Here is a 22,591-nt window from a genome sequence, read left to right as displayed (position 1 = left end):
ATAATAACTGCTGTTATACAATTAATATAAATATAGAAATAAATATATAAATAATAATTATTAATCATTAAAGGACAGGGATGGGTTTTTGTTGTTGTTTTTTGTTATTTACTGGATTCACTGTACTAGATAAACCCCAATAGGTAAATGTAGTCTTCAAACATGCAAAGCTTGAGCAGACTTCTACCAAAGGCTGCTTTCAAGTGGTGTAGAACACAACAAGAACAAGTCCTACCCAGAGCACAAGGGGTTACTAGCAACAAGTCAAGTGTTTTGCCCAAAGGGATCAGAAATGTGAAATCAGGCTCCCTATCTGTGGTGTCAGGAACAGCATATACTGCAACGTTCCCATAATATTACTTATTTCACTGTTTTTCTTCACCTACCTCACAGAAACAACCTTATCCACAAGTTTCCCAGTCAGCTGCAAAGAATTGCTGCCAAAGCAAAGTCCACTCACATCTGCAAATTTCAAAATACAAAAATATGAAGCTGTCTGCTCTAGAAAAATTTAACATACTTTAGAGTCCAGACATTGTTTTATTTCCTTGATGAGAGCAGCACATTGCTATTCTACGATCTCAGGTTGCTTGACATTTATATTTGACAAAAATGAATTTAGTACCAAAAGGCCAAAAATCTCCCAGGAAGATTTTGCATTTGGGGTCTCATTATGAAAATTCTGACTCTTCACTGACACGGCCTCACACTGAGATGCTCTCAGTGTGAGGCTGTCAATGAAGAATCAGAGCACCTCAGTGTGCAGTGAGGCCTTATAGAAGAACCACTGAGAGTGACAGTGGGTTTGCAACCACATCAGGTCAGCCAACTAAGGGAGCACAGGGACTTGTGTGCTTTGTTTACAAAACCCCCATCTAACCTACAGCTTCAGGGTATTTGAACTGGGTAAACAGGATATGCTTAATTTGCTCAGCACCTGAAGGTTTCTCATGTAAATTATAAGGAAGCAACTGAATTGTTTATAAACACTGTTATTCTGACAACAGCTCTGCTAGTCTAAATATTTAAACAATACTTTCTGCCATTTTTATAAATTAGTCTTCTACACAAGAGCTTCTCAATTAACGTCACTGGCTAAGACACTGCATGTGAGCAGAGCAAAAAGATGAGAGTACTTATCTGACTAAATGTACCCCAAACATTACTGTAGTACTAGAGCTCAGAGAGGGCACAGAAGCTTCTTTTACACCATGAATGAAACTGTGACTCTTCAGACAAGATTTTATTTAAATGTGTTTAAACCGACTGGTAAAGATCATGATGAGGTTGGTGAAATCAGTTACAGCCCTTATTTTACATCCAAAGTAAGAACCCATTTTCTCACCTCCATAAAAGTGGTGGTTGTTGCAAGCCTGGTCTTCAGCTGGATGGCCAGCCTTCAGGGACTGCTGCAATACAGGAAAGCTTTCAGACTCAACCCCCTGGGGAAGGCAAATGACAGTTTGTTACTGTTCAAGTTATGACAGAAGTCACTGTTAAAGTCAACTCCAAAAAAACTACATCATGTTTCTTCTTAGAATCAGAAGTAATAACGATTTGAAATTCACTCACATTCTAAATGTACTTAGCTTTTCCATTTTAAATTTAAAAAAGGATGGGGAACATTTTTAGAAAAATTTCCATACAAATTTCAGAATTGAAAATGAATACCAAATGCAAAAAGCTTTTCAACTTCATAAGCATATCGTTTTTCAATAGTACAAAACATGCAGAAGATGATAATGTGAAAGCCAAACTCATTCGCACGTATGGGATGAGTGGGAGGTGGAATTGGTTACAGTATTTTAAGAATTCCCACACAGAAAATATTGATTGAAAAATAAATCTTGGACAAGCATCTCTCTGCTATTTCACAGCCATGAAATATCCATTTTGTAATTAGTAAAAAGCACCTCATTTATTTTTTATCCCGTTCCTCATCACTTTTGAAGCAGGAGAATTGTGTTTGAAAAGAATATATGGAAAAGTCTGATGATTAAATAAATTACTGTCACTTCCCACAAAGGGAGATTCCCTTACATCAGCAACGTCAAATACATCCATTAACTACAGCAGCAGAATTTTCTAGATGCAAGTCCACAGCACTGTCATAACCAAGATGGCAATGCTGCATTATGGGTCTTTATATCTCTCTCGAGCACATCAAAACCAGCCCAGCTAGCCTGGATCACAAATAATTCAATTTCTTTAAGCATCCATGATAAAAGAGAAAAAAATTGCACTCAAGTTGGGTTACCTGGCCATAATAAAAAACAAAACAATAAAAAACAGTTTAAGTCAAGGACTTAAAGAAATTTTTCCTACAACAGTTGTGCGGTCACTGAACTGTGGTAACTTAAGGGTCAAACTTTTCCAGGAAAAGATCAATCCAAAACACAGAACTGGATTTCATTTCCTTCAGAAGAGCCTTCCAAGACTTCTTAAATCCAGACAGAAGGCAGGAGGCTGCCCAGGCTCTCAAGTCCATTCTGCAGGGAAAGGCCATGGCCACAGGGAGTCCCCATCCCCTGCATAGGAAGCCCGTGCCAGCAGATCACTGAACTCCTGTCTTTGAAATAAAATCTGTGTTGAAAGCTGTCTAAATGCGACTCTTTCTAGGTGAGAGGGAACTTACAATAACAGAAATACGTGGGTTGAGGTGCTTGAGTGCAGCAGCTGAGCCTGCTAACAAGCCACAGTGGCCTCCTGCTGGGAAAATCACTGCGTCCAACTTGGGTACCTGCTCATACATCTCCAGCCCCACAGTGCCCAGGCCTGACAAGTACACAGCACTGTCCTCCCTGTGGGAAGAAAAGACACAGATCAGCAGGGCTCACAGCTCTCAACACAACAGAAGCTCGATCTTAAAGATATCATTCATCAGGAAAAACACATCAGTAAATGCACAGTGAGGCCAGGAGTTGACATGGCTATATTATGCTCTGTGAAAGTGACATTCACTACTGGATGAAAGTGTTGTGCCATTGACAAACATTGATAACAGACCAAAAACCCTATGAAATACAGAGGCACAAGTCCTGTAGGTTCAGCCAGGCCAGTGAGTGTTTCATGACACCTGAATCTCTGTGCATCTGGTCTTAAGAGGAGTGCTAGTTTTCACATAGGAGTGAGTCCCAGAATTGAAGCAGTAAAGAGCAATCAGTGCGAATGTGTAGAGTAGTCTGTCCCCAGGTAGGCCCTCCAAATAGCCTCTAGGCTGAAGAGCCCATCTCTCTGTTGTTATCAATATCATGGATTTACAGAGCTGGTAAAGATAAATCATTCTTTCATCACCATCTTGTCCTTAAACTTTATAAATTCTGAATATCATGGCCAAAAGTAAAAGCAAAGACTTAAGAGGAGGTATCGTCCTCTTTACTTCTAAGTGGAAGATAGCATTCATGACAAATGGCAATTTTTATGAAATTCAAGCAATTTTTTTTGCCAGTACCAAACAGACTGCTCCAGAGTTGTCTTTTCAGAGGCCAGGGTCAGTACACAATGCTCTCATGTTGCCCTGGAATACCTAATGAAAAGATAAGCCATGCATTTGTCTGCCAAAATTCTCACTAGGGTTTAACAAGCAAGAGTAAGGACAGAGACAAAAGACTGAAAGAAAGCCCACTGTGCAGTCATATGATTTACTTGGCCCTATTCCTAAAAGATGTTTTGGATTTTATTTAGATGTTGGCAATGCTGTATATGTAGGATGATATATGAATGGAAGACATGAGACCCCTACGTGCCTGTATAACCTGCTTTTTCTTGCCAAACAGGATTACAGATCCAGTGCTGTCACTTAATCTACTTTACCCAATACATGCATGTACTGAAACTATGCTCTTTATTACTGCTAAGACAAGCACAGGAGTGCAGAATGCTGCCAGTGGATACCAAGGCCCTCTTGAGAAATGACTTCATGTGTAGAACAACATGTGTAGAACACAGCAAATCCTTCAGGACAAGAGTCAATATAGCTACACAAAAGAAAAGAAGATAATGACCTCTCACTGCTGTACCAGACATACAGAGACAAGAAATTTCAGAGTAACCAGTAACTGAACTCTTGAATTCAGTTATTATCAAAATACCGAAGGAGATCTCTCCTCCTTTCTATATGTAATAAAATATATTGCTGCACTCCTGTTTATTTACTTATTTCGGAGTCTTATTCACAAGTAAGATTCAGATCTTAGTTTGCAGAGCTGGTCCTGCAACTCTGGGACCCATTGAGACTTGTAAAGACGAGCAAAGATGCGGAATACTCAATTTACAAGCAGAACTGCTCCAACACAAAATTGCTTCCAAAGAAGAAGGCACTGTGCATAAAGACTTAGTAGATATTAGTGTTTCAGATAATAATGCTTTTTTTTTTTTGGCTAGTATCTAGTTAGAACACCAGTTCACTAATCAGTCTTCAGCTCCTTGTAGTATAATGAGTGATTTTATTTGCATTGTGATTGATAACTTGCTTTGTCAGTATCATATTGAAGGAAGAGCAATGAAAAAGGGCAGATAATTCTGAAGACTGTACATTCAAAGATGCATCTTTGAGTGACAGCTAGAAATCTGTCCCTTTGCTGTCTGAAATATGTGACATATCTGTAACCAAAATGGGCTGCAAGGCTGCAAGGCTGCAGGCTCACAACAAAATTCTGACTTGGCAATTAGCAGGCTCTGGTCCACTGTTCTTCAGATATAGGGCTCCAAAGCTACCTGGTGCTCTTAGAGAGGTAGACTAACCAAGCCAGAAATGAACTAGGAGGACTGGTCAGTATTTGATACAAATTCACACAAGAAAAAATTGGACTCTCAAGGAAGGAAGATAAATAATTCATTGTGGCACCCTAATATCACACAAAACAATCATTCTCACATCATCGAAGAGGTACTCTGTGATTTACTGGCAATCTTTGGATTATGTTTATATTCAGGTCCTGACTCAGCATGTATAGAAACTGGAAATCCAGTGTAACCTGAGCAGCAATTACGTAGACTTCATTACTGAATTCCATCTTGGAAAATCACATTTCCTTCCTGGAATTTCACAGGAAGTTACAACTGGATAAAAAATCCCCTCTCCTATTTGAACACTTGCAGGCTCATTTTCATAACATGGTATTTTAATTGCACTGAAGAAATGGGATGAACTGACACTGACACACCCAGCTACAGGACATTACATGCACAGGTGAGACTTAAAGTCATGTAATGCTTACTTCAGTAAGGAAAGAAGGAATTGTTGGTTAAGGAGATCAGAGAACCCACAATGGCACTTTTTTCTATCCCAGCAGTGTTGCAACAAGTTTGATTAATAAATGTGTTTCATCTCTTGAACCTCACCTGTGCTATCCTAGAAGAGGACAGGGTCCTAGATGGTTGCTGTTGTTTTCACTGATCACTTCTTAATTTTATTTTTTTCTCTCCAATATTCAGTGAGCAATAATAAAAAAAAACCCAACCCACAAGATTGCATTGTGTGGGAATACTTCTAATGTGTGAAAAAGCATTACAGTGATGTTTTAGGGATCAAAGGATAGTGGTGCTGGTGATTCTAGGCAAAGTAGAATAAAAAAATTCCATTTCAGAAGTTCCATTCTAAAGTAGAAGAACAGCTGGTCTTTTACAGGCAGCTTTGGCAAGTGGTGGTGAATGTGTGGCAGAAACACTGAAGATGACTTCTATCCATACATACTCTCCTCTCTCTGGGAACACGTTCCCAGCCTAAACCTAACAAAATGTGTTCTGAAGAGGCTCACAACTTCAGTGTTTGGGTTTTTTTTGTTGCTATTTTTCAAGTTGTTTTTTTTTCCCCCATCAAATTGCAAAAAACTGTGACGAGAAAGGTTTTAAAATTAAACATAGTGATAGATTGGATAACTGCTTCCTACTACTTAAATACAATAAATCAGAGTGCTCTGACGTTCTGAAAGATAATGTCATTTAGAACTCATCGATGCCAAATGCTGAAACCTTTTACTCACGCTGTCCCTGGAGCTTCACGTGCCCAGAGAATACTGACCTTACCTAACACAAGTAATTATTTGAGTAGGAGGTGAAGACTAAACATGAAATTACAATACACCAATTTAGTTATTACATGCAAATGCAATAGCTGATGCAAGCCAGCTAGGAATTAACACACTGATTGAAAAACATCTGTCAGAAATTTGGAAATCACAAGGTTATGGAAAGCTGTGGTTTTTCAAAAAGAACATAACTGGGTTTTAAATTCAGCGGAGTCTAGGGTATCTTCCTTGCAAGTCTCAGTCTGAGGAAAGGCTGTGCCCATGGCAACAGTTGATTCACACCAACCAGTCCTGTGGCCTCCAGCTGTTAGCAGAGCTCACAGTGCAGCTGTATAGTTTTTAATATTGCTTCCCCAATGAACCAGTTGGGAAAGGATTAAGGACTTTCTCCATCGCTTGTTATCACTGTTATAGCAGTAGGGCCAAAAGCCCAGGGAAGCAGGCTCTCACTGCACAGGAGCTGTACATACACATAGTGGTGGGTAAAGCCTTGTAGCCTACATAGAGGCAGCAAAGGCCAGGGAGTGTGAGATTCCAGCTCAGTACATCAGAGGGAGCTATGTCATGATAATGATCCACCCCCTTGCCCTTTCAGTGATCTTACTTCAAAAAAGGCCAGAAGAAAGAAAAATGGAAGCAAAGGCAGCAGAGATTGCTAAGGAAAAAAAGGGACATCTAATTAGTTCTAAATAATTTTACCTACTTAATCTTGTTCTAATTGTGTTTTTATTACACCCGGCTTATTCCATGACCTCAAAGAGCTCACTAACTCCTATTAATAATTGTTTTAACTACTTCAACTTATAATCATGCTTAGCTACTTTAAATACATGTGTGAAGTAGCTTCCTAATGAGCTTCTATCAAGGCAAAATCAATGTTGTGAGTCGTACAAGATACTCTGCAGCATGAATCTCTTGCTCTTCCCTACAATCCTAGCTGCTTTGCATTAACGGTAAACTTCTACCCACCTTACCCCTGAGAGAGAGAAGAAAAATGAATGCAAGCCTCAGTGCATACTGACACATTTCATAAAGATTTAACATATATCCATAAACTTATATATACTCAAACACATACGTATGCACACATACACAATAGTTATATTGATATATTCATCCCATGAAGTTCTTGATCAGGAAGTTTGCCTAACTTGGGGAAAATGGAAGGTGTCCCATTTTGGTTTTCATTCCCAAGTGTTACAGAAAGGTTTACTGTTTGTACCTTAGAAAATAAAATTGTCTGTACTTCAGCTACAGGAGATTTTTGATGACATATGAGCAAATTTCAAGTTACTGACAACTAAGCAAACTACTTGCTCTTATCTAATGTGTTACAATCTTTCCAAATAATCTGACTTTCCACTTACTCTTCGAGGTAGAGATAACCATTCTCCTGTGCCAACCTTCTTGCATGCATCTGGGAGTCCTTAGCTGTAGTGCCATAGGATATAACCATGGCACCGTACTCGCGGCACGTTTTCACTCTGGCAGGGGAAGTGCTGGTTGACATGATGACAAATACTGGAATACGAAGTTCTGAGGCATGGTAAGCAACAGCCATGGAAAAGTTCCCATCTGAAGCCACGATCACCCCTTTCCTTTGCTGATCCTAAAACACAAAAGTTTAATACGCACTATGTAGTGTCACAAACTTGTTCCATGTAATTCTTGATCAGTCTAATAGTCTGACTTTAATTTTCCTTTTTTAAATTAGGAAGCTTGTCTAACTGTGTTATAATATTATAAAACACATCTGGGGCAGTTTTGAGACACAGAACTAAGTATAAGATCAGTCCCTGTTCCTGTCAGTTCTTGCTCCATTACCATCAGCTGTAAAACTCCAGCTGATCACCACAGTATCTGGCCCCTCAGATCTGTTCCCTTTTCCTTGCCTGCAGGAATTTATTTTATTTCAGGTTTCTCTTCAACAAAAAAAAATTATTCATGACCACTGTTTCTGGTCTAAGGCATCGTGCCAATTGTTCGTACTGCAGAGATTCAACAGTCTCCTACAACAGGAAAGCAGGCAATTCATGTAAACATACTGACATTCAGCACAAAAATCAACTGGCAATCTAGATCCTTCTCATCATCCATTGCCACTTGATTTCACCATCACTTCAAATTTGGTAGTTTCAGTGTATCAAAACAACTACACATACAAAATTCCATCTAAATGTCACAGGGAAACACTAAGTTTACATTTTGCCAATTATTCAAATATTATTAAGCACTTCACCAGTGGATTGGTCATGCATAAAAAAGATATTCTACATTCAGACATTTGCAGATCTATCTATGTTGTTTGATACAGTGGTTCAAAAGACAAGAAACTCCCCAAGTACAATCTAATTGTGTTCGACTGCTGTAAAACAAAACTAATCTATTTATTTTTATATTTGACTCTTTGTTATACCTGAGGCAGTGATGTCAGAAGATAAAGTACACCACGCTCCTTCACAGATCCTGTGTACTGGAGGAACTCTTTCTTTAGGTAGATGTCAACTCCATACAGCTTGGATAGCCTGGAGTACTGGAGTACAGAAACATGATTATTGTGGTGATGGACCTAAAATTAAGAAAAACCTTACATACCCCATTGAGGCAGATATATGTCTGCTATATAGGACCTCTAACAAGTAAAATTACAAAATCCTTTGCTAGGAGCTCCCACTTGCTGCTCCATGTGAAAATCTGTCTGTAGAACTGAAGGAAAGTGCTTAGGAAACCAAGAGGATAGCAGGTTCCTAACTTGATCAACCCAAACTATGGAGAAGGTTTATACAAAACAGAAGAGTACTGGACATAAAATGCTGTGTTACTGGACCTTCACATACTAGTTCCACCGATTCTGTTTTTTAGAGCATCTTAGATTCTACAGTGGACAATAAGGAAAAGGATTTGAGGAGACAAACCTGTGACTTTGTGAAATTGCTGCATCCTACATTTTAAAATGCACATTATTCACAGAAGTGGCATACTTCAGATATGTCTTTTTTTAAGTGTTGATAGTCAACATTTTAACTCGTCAGGTTATCTTTTTCTAGTTCTTTTAAATGAGGCTTTTTTACATATCATAAATACAACAGTTACTTCCAGCAATAGAAGTGTCAATCTATATTCACCTGTAGGGACCCAATGCGTGACCTTGTAAGACTCTGACCCACACTCTGACTTTTCCCTTTTGTAACCTTGCTCTTACCTAGGGACTACAGATACCATGTCTGAGGTACAACACACAACAGCGCAGCCTCTGCCTGGCATCCATAAAGCCAACACAAAACAGTAGAGAAGTTCCAATATCAGCACCCAATTCAGTGCCCAATTAAAATCTCAGTCCTTGCTTCCCTTTACTTACTACCTCTGTAACAGCTGTTATGATCATGTATCACAGCATATCTCAGCTTTAGGCAAACTGCTGCTTAAGGTTCCAAGAGGATGCTTCGCTCATGATACTGCCTGGAGATTAGGAACTAGGACTCAAAGTGTTTGTCTGTTCAGTTAATGGGGTGAGTTTTAGTCATACTTGCTTCTTTATCCAAAATGAGAGCTCTAAAAGTGGCTCTTAGCTCCCACTCAGGAGTTCAAATAAAGGTTTTCTGTATTATTCTTGACACCACTTGATGCTTTCAATACTTTCCTTTTGAATCAGTGCATGGAACAGACACTAATGACTTCCGTATGAAGATTACTTTGACTAGCAACAGTCAGAGTCAGTTTGTTTGTATTAACAAACAAGCAGACATTTAGATTTTCCACTGTTCTGATCATCTTAAAGGCACAGGTCATAAAAAGAGGCTTGTTTAGCTTGGGACAGCAAATGCAGAAAGAGGATACAACTGTGCAGCATAAACCTGCCAGAGACACCCAGGAAAAAAAGGGCTATTTAAGTTAAGGGGCAGAGTGGCCTGAGAATAAATGTGAATTGGCCCAAGAGAACTTAACAGCTTGTGAGCAGGAGCTCTGTCAGTAGACGAGGAGTTCCACTTCACACAGGTATCTCCTGCAGTGACCACGTGAACAAGGCTACACTAGTTTTGAAAACTGAGCTAAACCAAAAGCAACAACAACAAAAAACCCCAAACATTTAAAATCATGATATCTCTGGATCAGGCACCACCTGGTAACCAGCAGAACTGCTGTGCACTGCAGACCCAATCGACCTGTTCCACAGACTGCCAGCCCTAGGTAAGGGTTCACACATCACATTCCCTTTCCCATGAAAGTTGTCCCAGAAAGACAACTGACAGCCAGTGAGGTCAGCAGCAGGGAGACATCCCTGGTGACTTGGGGCTGCTTTGCTCAGCTGCCCCTTGGCAAAGAATCTCCTTTTCCACTGCAGGGAAAAGAGGGCATCAGCCACACAGTGCCTACAGCTGCCTTCCTGAGGAGCTCACAACAGCAGAATAACACCTTGAATCCAATAGCTGAAACCACTGCACCTCTCTTAGGCTTTAACAAATGCTTCTTGCTTCTACAATCAGAGTGCTCCCACATGTGTGTTTCTCAATGTCCTTGCTTTGTTGAAGAGACACATGACAGCGTCACCTGGTCACAGAACAGACCCAGCTTTAACAGGCTTGTCAGGCCTGGAAGCAATATCTGATCCTTCACACTGCCCAGATCCATGGGCTGATTCCAAACCAGACCCTCTTGCATGCCTCCTTAGACAGACACTAACATGGACTCCTTGTCACAAGAGTTTTTCACCAGGAGCATAATACCACACTGCATTAAGTCTATGCCTAATGTGCTTTATCCTTTGTTTACATGTCTCTGCAATCTTTGAGGATTACACTTTGCAGTTAGTGTAAACAGGTAAGTAGAAAATTATTACTGACAGTTCACAACAGCTAACATGAACAAATCATCTTACACAAATCTATCTGCTACAACTAACACTCTTCATTCATTTCTGACCAAGTTCTATTAAAAAAAAATAAAAACACGATTGAAAGATTTGAAAGCCATAAGAATCCCCTACCATGCAAGGGGTTTTCTGAACACCAGACTGGATTTTGAAAGCTGCTGCACTAATGTCTTCAAATCGAATCAGCTTGTTGTGGCTGGGCAGGTTGGTCCTCTTGCTTGACTGAGGGACGAGGGAAAGGGCATCCCCAAGTAACTCCTCGTTACGGCTGACTACCTTCATTTCCCACGTCTTCACATCTCCATTGAGGTAGTCCTCCTCCACAAAATCTTTCAGTCTTTCAGGGTTGATTGGGGGTGGCCTCTGCCCAATGTGTCCATTTCTTATTGGCCCATCCTTACAAAGGCGAAGATCACAAAGTGCTGGGGCATCTTGTTTCTTTATTTTACTGTCATCCCTGGAAGCAAGTAGGAAAGCTTAGATGATTACAAGCTTGAATTTATCATTTAAGTTACTCAGATCAACTGCACATCTCTGTCACTCTTTGCAAGCCTCAGACAGACAGACTAAATTATTAACAACATCTTAACTATCTCATAGATTAATTGAAAGCTACTGTGAGCAGTCAGTTTTCACTACAGCCGTAGGTGACCTGACATGCAGACGAACTGAGAAACTGCCACAGCCAACAAAATAGATAAAATATCAGGCATGCTGTCTGGGCAGGCAGACCTTATTAAATACTTGGTCTTGGTGATGGTTCAAGGTTGCAGCAGTGTTTGAGTATATGAATACGCGAAACCACAGTAGGCAGTTTCACTTTCTTTTTTCCTTTCCAAAAAAGGTGAATTGAAGAGTATCCCCTACCATTTAATAGCAATATTGTCTGACTACCTTGTACATGTGGCTACTTATCAGAGGTCAGCTTCTCTGCTCTTACATACACACAGAGCATACTCTTTGCAGTTGTCAGCTGCCTTGTGACAGGAAGGGAATTATTCTGACAACGGATAACAATGATATGCTACTATGGAGCTATAGAACTTGGACTGCAGATATGTGAGCTAACTCTTCACAGATGAAGGTGCCTCTAGGTGATAAGACACTGTTATGCCATGAAAAATTCCTTCCCCAAGGAACCCTGGAGACACAACAATTTGCAACAAAAAATTTCAGTAGTTCTTCCATAGCCTGTCTTACTGTGAGGTCTGCAGTATTCAGGAGTTGATAAGAGATAACGTAGATTTTGCAGCCTCGCTGAAAGATAAAGGCAAAACTTCCAGAAATTCTCAGAATTTGGAAAGCAACAAGGAGGAAAAGAAGCATTTAGCAGAAGGCTGGTGATTTGGATAAAAGCTGATACCACGCCTGGCCTGTAGGCCACACAGATAATATAAGTCTCTCTACATACATTACTCAGTATTAATATATTTGGAAGAGATTTTTTTCTAAAAAATAAGCATGCTAAATTATGTCAGAGATTTCAGTGTCACCTTAGTCAAAAAACATTTACCAATTCTGCAAAATACTCTGGATTTAAGCTATTCAGTTATTCATCAGCAGAATGGGTCAAAGCAAATGTTATCCTAATTTTAGAGCAGCGATCATGGTAACGTGCATTCTAATGAGTTCATAAAATAACTTTACGAACATTTAGAAACAGCTGCTTTTTGCTCATTTGCCCTACTTTTAATGGTTCATTTTCTACGTGGTCCCATAAGCTATGCCTGAAGCCCTGCTTTCTGTTACACCTCCAGTTGTCCCATCAAGGAGTTCACGTAACAATACAAGCAGTAAAAGAGGTTCTAATATTTGACTCAAGTACTATACTAGTGGAATCAGTCACTAAGCCTTCTCTCTCCAAAATTTCAGGTGCTGATAGTTATTTTCTAAAACATACAACAAATAAAAATTTATGTTGACACTTACGATTCAAAACATTGTCCCAGGATCATACCATCTTAAAGCTGATACACCCAAAGAGCAGACCTTGTGCTTTCAAATCAAGCAGTTTATCAAGCAGATCTATTCTACACTTTTCTGCCCATTTCTTCTCCTTTGGGGTTAAAGCGTTGGAACATTTCATAAAGATGTTTGACTTGAAGTGTTAGCTCTCATGCATGTTAGTGAGCTGAATGCAAATATGAGAATCAGATCAAACTGACCCCATTGTGAACTTGTTATGGCACAGTCCATGGATCTGGGAACCACATGGGACTACTGAATAAGCAACATCTGTCATGATGTAAGAGACCACATCTCTGCCACCCTCAACACCCTCCAAAAAAGTAAAACCATTTTCTATACCGCAGTAGCTGATGACCACTCCAGAAAGAGTAGAGCATATGCATCTTATCTCTAAATCTCTAACCATGTTATCTAAAGTATTTAGCAAGCATTAGCAATGAATGATGTACTGGGTTTATGTACAAAGTGAAATACAAACATAAAATATAACTTGAGCAAAATCCTGTGATTTTTCTAGCTTTTTTTTTTTTTTACTGACTGGAATTTGAGATAGGAAACACACACTCACTTCTTCGCAGTGCCTGTTGTAATAAACTACAAGAAGTCTGTTAAATAACAAAGGCAAATGTGACCACAATGATGCGTTAGGGTTCTGCTAGAAAGTACAAATTACAGGGTAACATCCTCTATTCTAGCACCATCAGATGTTTTCCTATCAGTCAATATAAAAAATGGGATACTAATTTTTGGCCCTATTCTGAGCTTCCCCCCCCCTTTTTTTGTCAGAACAAAGGAGGACTTTGCAGCAGAGCTGTCATGAGCAGTGAGTATCTACCAAGATCCCTAATGAAGACAATGTCTTATAACCATGAAAAAAAATGTCACACAAAAAATGTATAACTGTTACACACTTGAGAGAGTTTTAAAGCACATCTGAAACAAACATCTCAGCACATAATGTGGAAACAATCATCTGTTTGCATCTGAAAGGTCAGCAGCCTGGTTAACAAAGGAACTTTATCATGCTACTTTATATAATATTTTCTTCAGATTAATATTTTTTTATCCTTCTACTTATATATTTTTCAGTTACATCGGTGAATGATATTTTCCCGTGTTGAACCCATAATGCTTTCAAACCTCCAAGGCAAGCAGTAGTTTTAATTGTGACAATCACAAACTGGCAACTAATATATTGTTGGGTTAGATATGAGTCTCCCCTCAAACACTGCCCACAAGCTTTGCACAAGCCACCTCAGTATTCATTTCCTTTCCAGGAGCAGTCAATACCAGCAGTGAGGCATGCAAACACCAACCAGTGACTTCCCATGCACAACACCAGAACATGGCTCCTTATCCAGTGGGCATGCCCACCAGATGAAAGTGCAGAGCCAATGTAAATACAAACTCTGGCACTAGAAAACAATGCTCCTTTCAAATGAATTACTTCTCCTTTTTTGGAGTTGGTTTAGGAAAGTTTTCACAAGAAAGTCTGTTTATCTCCAACATAAAACAAATATTCAGCTGGAAAGTTTCGTGACATGGTTATAAAATAATCCATTTTACCTTTAACGTGATTAGTAAAAGCGAACATGAAAAAACAATTTATAAACCTACTTTCTCAAGAACAGCTGCTCAGCATAACTGTAAAAAATAAAAGAGAAGATCCACATGCAGACATTCCACAAATAATTAAGGAAATGGAAGAATTATCATATTTATCAACAGCTTTAAACAGTTTAAAGTCTCAAAGCCAACACAAAGACAATCTATGCTGAAATGTACTCCTATAATGATAGAACACAACAACTCAGAACAAAGTTGTTTCTAGGCTGCTTTCTTGAACACACTGATTTTTTTCATCGTCACAACATTGGTGAAAACAAGTTCGGAAAAATAGTAATATTAATAAAACAATAAATTACTAAAAGCAATAAAAATAATGTTTGGAAGATATAGAAGTGATATCACAGGGCTATATCTGACACTGTGACAGCTGTCTTTGTTACAGGGAGAAATAAAGGCCCATGCTGCTATCCTGTGATGACAGGACAATTGGAAGTCCCAGTATGAAGCACACTGCATTCTGTGGGAACAGATTGGACAGGTTAAACTCATTGCCACAGGATACTATGAGGGGCAGCCTCATAAACAGGTTCCTGAAATACAGTGCAGCTATATGGAGTTTGGTCTAACAGTGACAGTTACATACATTGTTCAAGAAGCTGCCTGAGACACAGGAAGACCATAAGTACTTTTTTTGGCAGACTCCAAAAGAGAAAATGAGAGAAAGTGCCATTATTGAGCATCTTATTCTTGTTTCCAAGCTCCTGTTATAGCTGCTACTACAGAAAAAATACAGCCAGATGGCCCTTTGCTTTGACCGAGTGGTGCCTCTCCTACAGCATTTTGATTTGCTGACATACCTAAGGCAGCGCTGGCATGTTCAGCAACATGTGTCATGACAGTTCATTTTAAGGCAGAAAAGAACATTCTCATTGATAACTCAGCATTTCTTCGTGATTTCCACAGCAGTTTTTATCACCTACATTCACAGTGATACAGACTCACTGTGTGGAGGGGCTGGCTGACAGCACAGTAGAAGCTCCATATTGTATTTTAGCATCCTTAAAGCTCTATGCCATGACAAGAATTTCAAACTCCAGTACATCGGTCAGACTGATCAGGAGCACAGTGCAAAGAGGCTGGTACCAAGCCTGAGCACCACATCAAACACATCAAATCCCGAATCAGGATTGACCTGTAACTCAACATAGCACTACACGCACTCACAGACATACATACATATATGCACACACACTCTATATGAGGATTTTTTTAATTTCATTCCTTTTTAATGTTATTTTGAGGAAGAAGTTTCCTCTACGTTCATATCTATACATTGCCATCATCTTCATACTCCCCCATCTCTTTCTCTTCTGTTTCAGTCCTCCACACACCCCCGTAACACTCCTGATTTATTGCCATCCCTTTCCTCAGAACCTCTTAAACCTTCCAATTCCACCTCAGCTCCTTTTGGCAATATAACCACGAGCTCTCCTGCTTTCACAAAATCTTCATCGACACTCCCAGTACATTTGTTTGCTTGTCGATGGGTTTTTTGATTTTCCCCGAACACAACCATATGTCACAATAGCAGCTGTTCTTAAATGCCTCTCAGAAGCCCATTCAGGTTGGTCTTGATGAAAGAGAAAAGATGGAAGAACAAAAAATTGCTTTAGATAGCCAAATGTCATACAAAGGTTACCAAATCATGCAGAAATCACTAATATCCTGCCCTACACAGAAATACAAAATAAGTGAATAGGAGCTCACCTTTGATGACAGAAATTGGCGCATAGACAGCGTGACTTGCCTAAGACTCCTGCAGGAAGTTTGAAGCAGGTCTACTTATTAGAGTGTCTTAAAGATGAGGAGATCATGGCTTAGCTCCTACCGTGCATGACACAAATGCTAGAGGATGTATGCACATGTGGCCACCCACCACAGACAGGTACAAAACAGCAAAGCCTTGATACCAAGCCTACTGCAAGCACTGGTAAATCCACTCTCCCTGTGCAGCAGTTCGACAAAATTATGTACTATTACAATGAGTCCAAAGAAAGCTGACACTCATGCAGGGAATAACCAGTCCTTGTTGTTCATTTCAAAAAAAAATGTACCATTAGTTTCAGTAATTCAGAGTAACTGCAGCTGGAGCCCAGCAATGTATCCGCTGTCACTGATGTTTATAACCCATCTCCAGTCTTCTGTACCCACTACAAAATGTCATTGCTTGCTTCTGGCACTAGCAAGTAGGTGCCAACTGCAAAAAAAAATAACATAAGAAAAAATAACCAAAAACAAAAGGAACTCAGAAGGTCACCACTCGTGGTTACCTCTGCTCCAGCACCTCCCAAGCATCCCTCATACAAACTCTTCTGAGCACCCTGCAGAAAACTCTCATGTTTTGATGGTCAAATGGTCAGTGCAGAATGCTGCACACAGCTTGGCATTTAAAACTCCTAGAAGTTGACTCTTCCCCTTTAACAGATTTCATAATTTACCTGCACTACAGAATGAATAACAAAAACCAAATCAGAGGAAAATAACAGTTCTGTGATTAGATGACTGGTTTAAGTTTCTCAATTTGCCGCAGACATGCAGTGTGACTTTGGGCAAGCCATTCTTCAGGTGTAAGAGTGGGAACTTCTCATCCCCTCTAGTGCCCTTTCTCTCAAGCAGTCGGGATCTGTAGGGGCTTATGTGAATTGGAAAACTATGCTTTTAATGTTACAAACTTATGCAACAATTTGTAGGAAGCAGGACATTATAATTACTCCTTTTTTTTATCCAACATCTGGAAACAACAGATCTTGCTAGCACCACCCAGATAATAAAACAGGGGGAGAAGACTAGGGAAAACGTTAAGAGTGAGGTTGTGCCAACACAGCTATGTCACACGGGTGCAATCCCATGGCCAGAGCCATACAATGGCTCTGGACATCTCCTAAATTTCCCCCTTCCCCGAGCACAGTAATATAAGCAGATTATAAGCACCAAAACAAAGGTAATGTCTACTAAATTCTACAGAATGTCTACTAAAGCAGAATAATGTATGAGCTGTTCCAAGGTACATTTCTGGCAATCAACAGGCCTGCCTGAGATTTTCCTAACACAGAGCTCAAAGAGAAGTCAGAGCTCTGAACATCAGCTTAAAGTACTCACAGCTCCACTGCTTCCAGTGGATGACTCCAGGAGCACCTCACAGCCAGAGAACCCTGGGAGACACTGGAAATTTACAAACAATCCCTTTTTTTTTTTTTTTTTTTTAACTTTTTTAAAAGAAAGGAAAGGAAAATAGAAATCATTACCTATACAGCACAGCGACTAGATAAACAACGAGGCGAAGCAAAACTCCAACTATGACACAGTAAGGAGGCAGGAGGGGTCCAGGGGGGGTCATGTCTGCAGGCCTGGCCCTGGGCAGACCCAAAGGGCTGGCCAAGGCCCCTGCAGGGGAGAAAGAAGCTCTAGTTCTAAGTCAGACAGCAATACTCTCCAACCTTTGCCAGAAAGGATCGTAGTCTTCATCTTCCCTGTAGCGGTCCCTGGGAGTTCTGTTTTTTAACACCCTGGAGTAGATAAACTGTGCTGCAAAATTCATTGTAATTCCAGGTGCAAATGCAGAGATGAGACTGTGGGCAGGACACACTTGCCTGCCAGCAGTGCCAGCCCTGCACTGCCTGGGTGGGAAGAGCGGGCAACTTGTTGGGAGCAGCAATCTGGCAGGAATGGGGGAGGGGAAATGACTTTGAGAGACCGCTGCTGCTATTTAAAGAGATTACTTTGGAGGCCAACCTGTCCTTGTCAGTTTGAGTCAGGGCCTGGATTATGCTGGGTGACGTTCTGTTAGCAGGACACTTGAAGCTTTACTTACTTACCGCTTAGCTGCAAAGCATGATCTGGGCTTACCACAGGGCCCGTGATTTAACAACATGCGCTAGGGTTGACACAAGAAGTGAGGAAGGCCCAGCTTCTTTTTGTGAGGTTTGAGTAACGTGCAGAGATCCTTTAGGATACCACCAGGGGACACAGGCTTTTGTGACTGACCGGCCACCTCATCTGTGTCTTCTGGCCAGGTCAGGCAGATGGACAGAAAGGAGAAGTTCATTCAGAGAAAAGACCGATGGCAATTATAAAAAAAAAAACAAAAAAAAACCCAATTAAGCATCCAAATCTATTGCCCTAAGGAGATGTGACCAAAGGCAGTGAAGGACTTTCAAACACCAGACGGTTGGCTAGTGGATGGGGATGGGAGTCCTGCAGTTCTCTCCTGGAATACAGCCCCTTGTGCACAGGCTGCTTGGGGACTGAGCAGGCATCCCTTCCCAGGTGTTGAGGTCCCTCAATACCCTCTCTGCTTTCTGCTAATGGCATACAGAAGTTTAATGTTTAAGATAGAGAGCTAGTACACTCATCTAAACCAAGTTGTGACCGAACCCTCTCCACAGAATATTCCGACCAATATAATAAACTGCTTTATAAGGACGAATCATTATAAGTGATTTAATAGTTTTCTGGGAGCCCTAGGAAGCTCTGACCCATGTTGTTGGAGCCTTCCCTACAGAGGTATGACACACAGGTACATACTCCCTGGACTTCCATACAGAAAATGCTCTAGATTCATCACTTCTCTCTGAGTCTCCCATTTTTAAACCTTTTGCCCTTTGCTTTACAGTGGTGAATGTGCAGGCTGTGGAGCTGCTTGCGATGCACATGGTCATAACTCCACAGCATGCTGCTGCCAGAAGCAAGGAGATGAAAGGGCAGTCAGCTGCTGCCAGCAGCACAGCCCTAACAGTCAAGTTTGAGATGGCTACACTGATGCCTTGAAGCAAAGAGAGAAAGGTGGGTGGAGTTGCCACTTCACTCAAAACACATCTGAAGTGAAATGGTGGACAGGAAAAGGAACATAAAATAGCAAAAACTTCAAAAACTAGCTTTAGGATGGCTGGGAGTCCTGACTGATGTATTGGACTCCTAATCTCCTAGCAGTAAACTATGCAGATGAACCAGATTTTGAAGAGGATGAGTAGGGAGCCATTAAAAATACACATTCATGTGATAAACATTGTATCTGTATCTTATCATTATCTACATATTATCTCATATATTATATCTTATCTATCATTATATTATATTTATAAATATCTAAGGTGCAGAAGGCAAAGGGTTGAGGCTTGACTCTTCTCAGCAGTGTGTGTGATAGGACAAAGGGAAACTGCCACAAACTGATGCGTAGGAAGTTCTGCACAAACATGTGTGGGAACTTCTTCATAGTGAGCACTGGCACAGGCTGCACAGAGAGGTGGTGGAGCCTCCTTCTCTGGAGATGTTCAAGGCCTGCCTGGATGCCTACCTGTGCAACCCGGGCTAGGGAGCTGCTTTGGTGGGGGGGTGGACTAGGTGTTCTCTAGAGGTCCCTTACAACCCCTACAATTCTGTGATTAACATCTGGAGCTTGACAGTATGCCCCTTTCTAGCATATAGGAGAAAAGGAGGCATCACCTTTTCTCCTGCCTTTTCCCCTCATGCCCAGTAATACAAATAGGTACACATTACCTTTTTCATGTTCTGCTTAAGGTAAATCTGTACCCCAGCCACATCACATTAAGTGCATAACGTACCTTTAAGGAAAGGGGCATACTTCCCTTCCTCCTCTTGCACAAGTGGACTCATGTAGTGAGGAACACAACAACTTGCATAAAAATAAAAAAAAGGAGTCAGGTTCAACATTGTATGTTGGTGGTTTTCCCTGAAGAAATTCTAACACACAAGAAAGTTGCTACTCCAAGCACTGCTCAAGTATTTTTCCTGAAGAATAATGAACACAAAATGTACACAAAACTTACTGCAAAAGCTAAACAGAGGCTTACTTTACCATTTTTAACAGAAGAATGAAGTCAGAAGGAACAACATATCACCTTCATGGACAGAGTCAGTGATAAACAAACCCATAACTAACTAATGCTTGAGACTACACAAATTCACCAAATGAGGCCCAGATTGGCAATTAAAAAACAAGCAAAAATTGTAAAGGTATTTTGAAGACAATTTGGTCAAGCCATCAAAGAAACACCAAGGATTTTTCAGGACAGAAGCACATGAAGCACTAAATCAGCATCCTTCAAAAATACTACCAAACAAGCAGCTCATCAGGGGAAAAGGGTACATGGAAACTTATGCTGTGGATTTAGGCCCACGTCAAACATTCTCTTAAAATCCTTACCTAAGCATGTGCTGGAAGTGCTGACTGTGCATTGCAGTAATTGCTGTAAGTTAACTATGACTGTTTTCTGAGCTGCTTATTTCCTTAATGAGAGATAAACAGTTAAATACACTATTATTAGATGTGTCTTCCTTTCATTCTTGCCTGTCAAACTTCATTGTCCTTACAAGATCCTTAAGCTTTGTCTGCCACTTTACGTATACCAGTCTCACTTTCCCTTTCTCAAAGTGCTGGGTTTTTTCACCCTGAACAGGCAGTGTCTACTGAGCATCTGTGGGCTTTCTCTGGGCAGGACACTTATTTTTGTTATTTAAAATTTTCCAATAACCTCAACAGCCTTTATATGGAAATCCAATCTGATTTTCTTCTTCCTAATATATTTAACTAGGAAATTCCTTTTTATTTAATTTGTCTTTACCAATGCAATTATTATCAGTCATTGCCATATCTGCTGCTGCCTAAAACCCAGACTTCTCCAGCAGAAGGCAATACCCTGACAATGACATTTTTCAGGGGCACAGTCTCACATCAGAACACCTATGGTGCAGTATGCCTTTGAATTGAAACTAAAGGCCACCAAAATAAGATTTACTGCTTAATCTTGCCATTATTTTCCTGCTTATTAACAATTTAATGTACATTCAAATGTAAGATTTCATTCACTTACAGTAAACCTTTTTTTTTATTAAAACTTTCTTGGCAATGGCCAGGGCTTTAAAGTCCAAGATTAATAAAGTAAAAAATTATCCCCAAATCCTTAAAATAAGTTATTCTGGACTTCCTTAAAGAACCCCAGTCTTCGATCACATGAAGTAGGAGTTACCTTCAGCTGTAACACCACTACATCCTCAGTGAAGGCAAAAGCACCAGAGCATGGAGGATGGTTTCTTTCCAATGTAGCACTCAGCACTGCACACAACACAAGTGAAGTATTTGGTTACTGCTTCAAAAATTCCTGTAGAAATATGTTTCATGAGGCTTTTCTTAGAGAGAAACATCCACCTGTCTACATCTTAATATTGTTTAGGTCTTCTTATAAAGGATTTTATCTTAACAATTTTTACAGCACCAGCAAACAGTTAAGGCAAACACTTAGTAAAGAATTGTAAGCAGAAATCAAGTTAAAGAAAAACCTCAGGTGTTATCATGTTGTTGAAAGGAGATAACTAAATCTTGAGAAGCATCTCTAATGAATTTTGAAGATTCTAGCCCATAACTCTCTGCAACCTGAAGGCTGAATTTTACCCTTGTGTACATACATATACAAACAGCCGATTCAGCATTTGATTTTTCTCTAGTGTTTGTTTTATTTTTAACAGAATGCACAAAATCTATGTCTACTTTTGTGGTAAGAAGTAGGCTGTCCAGAATGGACAGTTTCCTAATTTTGTGCTCCAGTATCAAGACAATTAAAAATACAGCTGAAGGGCAATGTTTCTGCAAAGTTCACAAAAGCATATGTCTAAAAGCATGTTTAGCAAAGGATCACCTCAAGTACAGATTTTACACTTTTTGATTCCAAGTTTAACATATGTGAACCAAAGTAATCCATGGTTCAGAAGCAGTTACAAAAATGTCATGATGGACTTCACAGCTCCTTCTTGATTTCATAGCCTTCTCAGGCTGCAGTTGTCAGGGGAGCTTTACAGCTGGTACAGTGGATGACAACAGTGAAAGTCATGACAGCAGGATGTCATGCAGCCTCCTTCCCATTGCCATCAAGAACATTCAGTCAGGCACTGGGAGGGAATTCAACCTTTATGTGCCGTGCTGACTACTGCATCTACATCAAAAAGCACACTGATCACAGTGGATTATGATATGGCTTTGAACTAGATGTCCAAGAGGTGTTAAATTCTGTTGCACTCGTAAAATCCAGGATGTCCCTGTTTCATTTCGGTTTTGTGCTTAACTGGCAAGTTTCCTCCATCA

General features: G+C 40.1%; 1 protein-coding gene across 2 annotated transcripts in view; it reads right to left on the bottom strand.

The window, feature by feature from the left end:
• LOC136055270 (L-threonine ammonia-lyase-like) overlaps positions 1–21,569 on the bottom strand; it is a 32,554-nt gene extending 10,985 nt beyond the window's left edge. Inside the window, exons 1-9 of one of the 2 annotated variants that reach the window (XM_065746994.1) lie at positions 21,483–21,569; positions 17,934–18,475; positions 14,485–14,511; positions 11,014–11,356; positions 8,446–8,562; positions 7,397–7,638; positions 2,636–2,801; positions 1,346–1,442; positions 387–462 (exon numbers count right to left, since the gene is read on the bottom strand). In XM_065746994.1, coding sequence (XP_065603066.1) covers positions 387–462; positions 1,346–1,442; positions 2,636–2,801; positions 7,397–7,638; positions 8,446–8,562; positions 11,014–11,356; positions 14,485–14,511; positions 17,934–18,034 — 1,169 coding nt within the window. In that variant the 5' untranslated portion in view covers positions 18,035–18,475; positions 21,483–21,569. Of the gene's footprint in view, positions 1–386; positions 463–1,345; positions 1,443–2,635; positions 2,802–7,396; positions 7,639–8,445; positions 8,563–11,013; positions 11,357–14,484; positions 14,512–17,741; positions 18,476–21,482 lie in introns of those variants that run through there. The other variant, XM_065746995.1, reaches the window with a different exon arrangement.
• Positions 21,570–22,591: the final 1,022 nt, after the last annotated feature.

Source organism: Cyrtonyx montezumae, unplaced genomic scaffold, assembly GCF_038088225.1.
Source record: "Cyrtonyx montezumae isolate F1298 unplaced genomic scaffold, pur_monq_1.0 scaffold_4, whole genome shotgun sequence".
NCBI lineage: Eukaryota > Metazoa > Chordata > Aves > Galliformes > Odontophoridae > Cyrtonyx > Cyrtonyx montezumae.
This window is presented reverse-complemented; position numbering and strand designations above follow the sequence as displayed.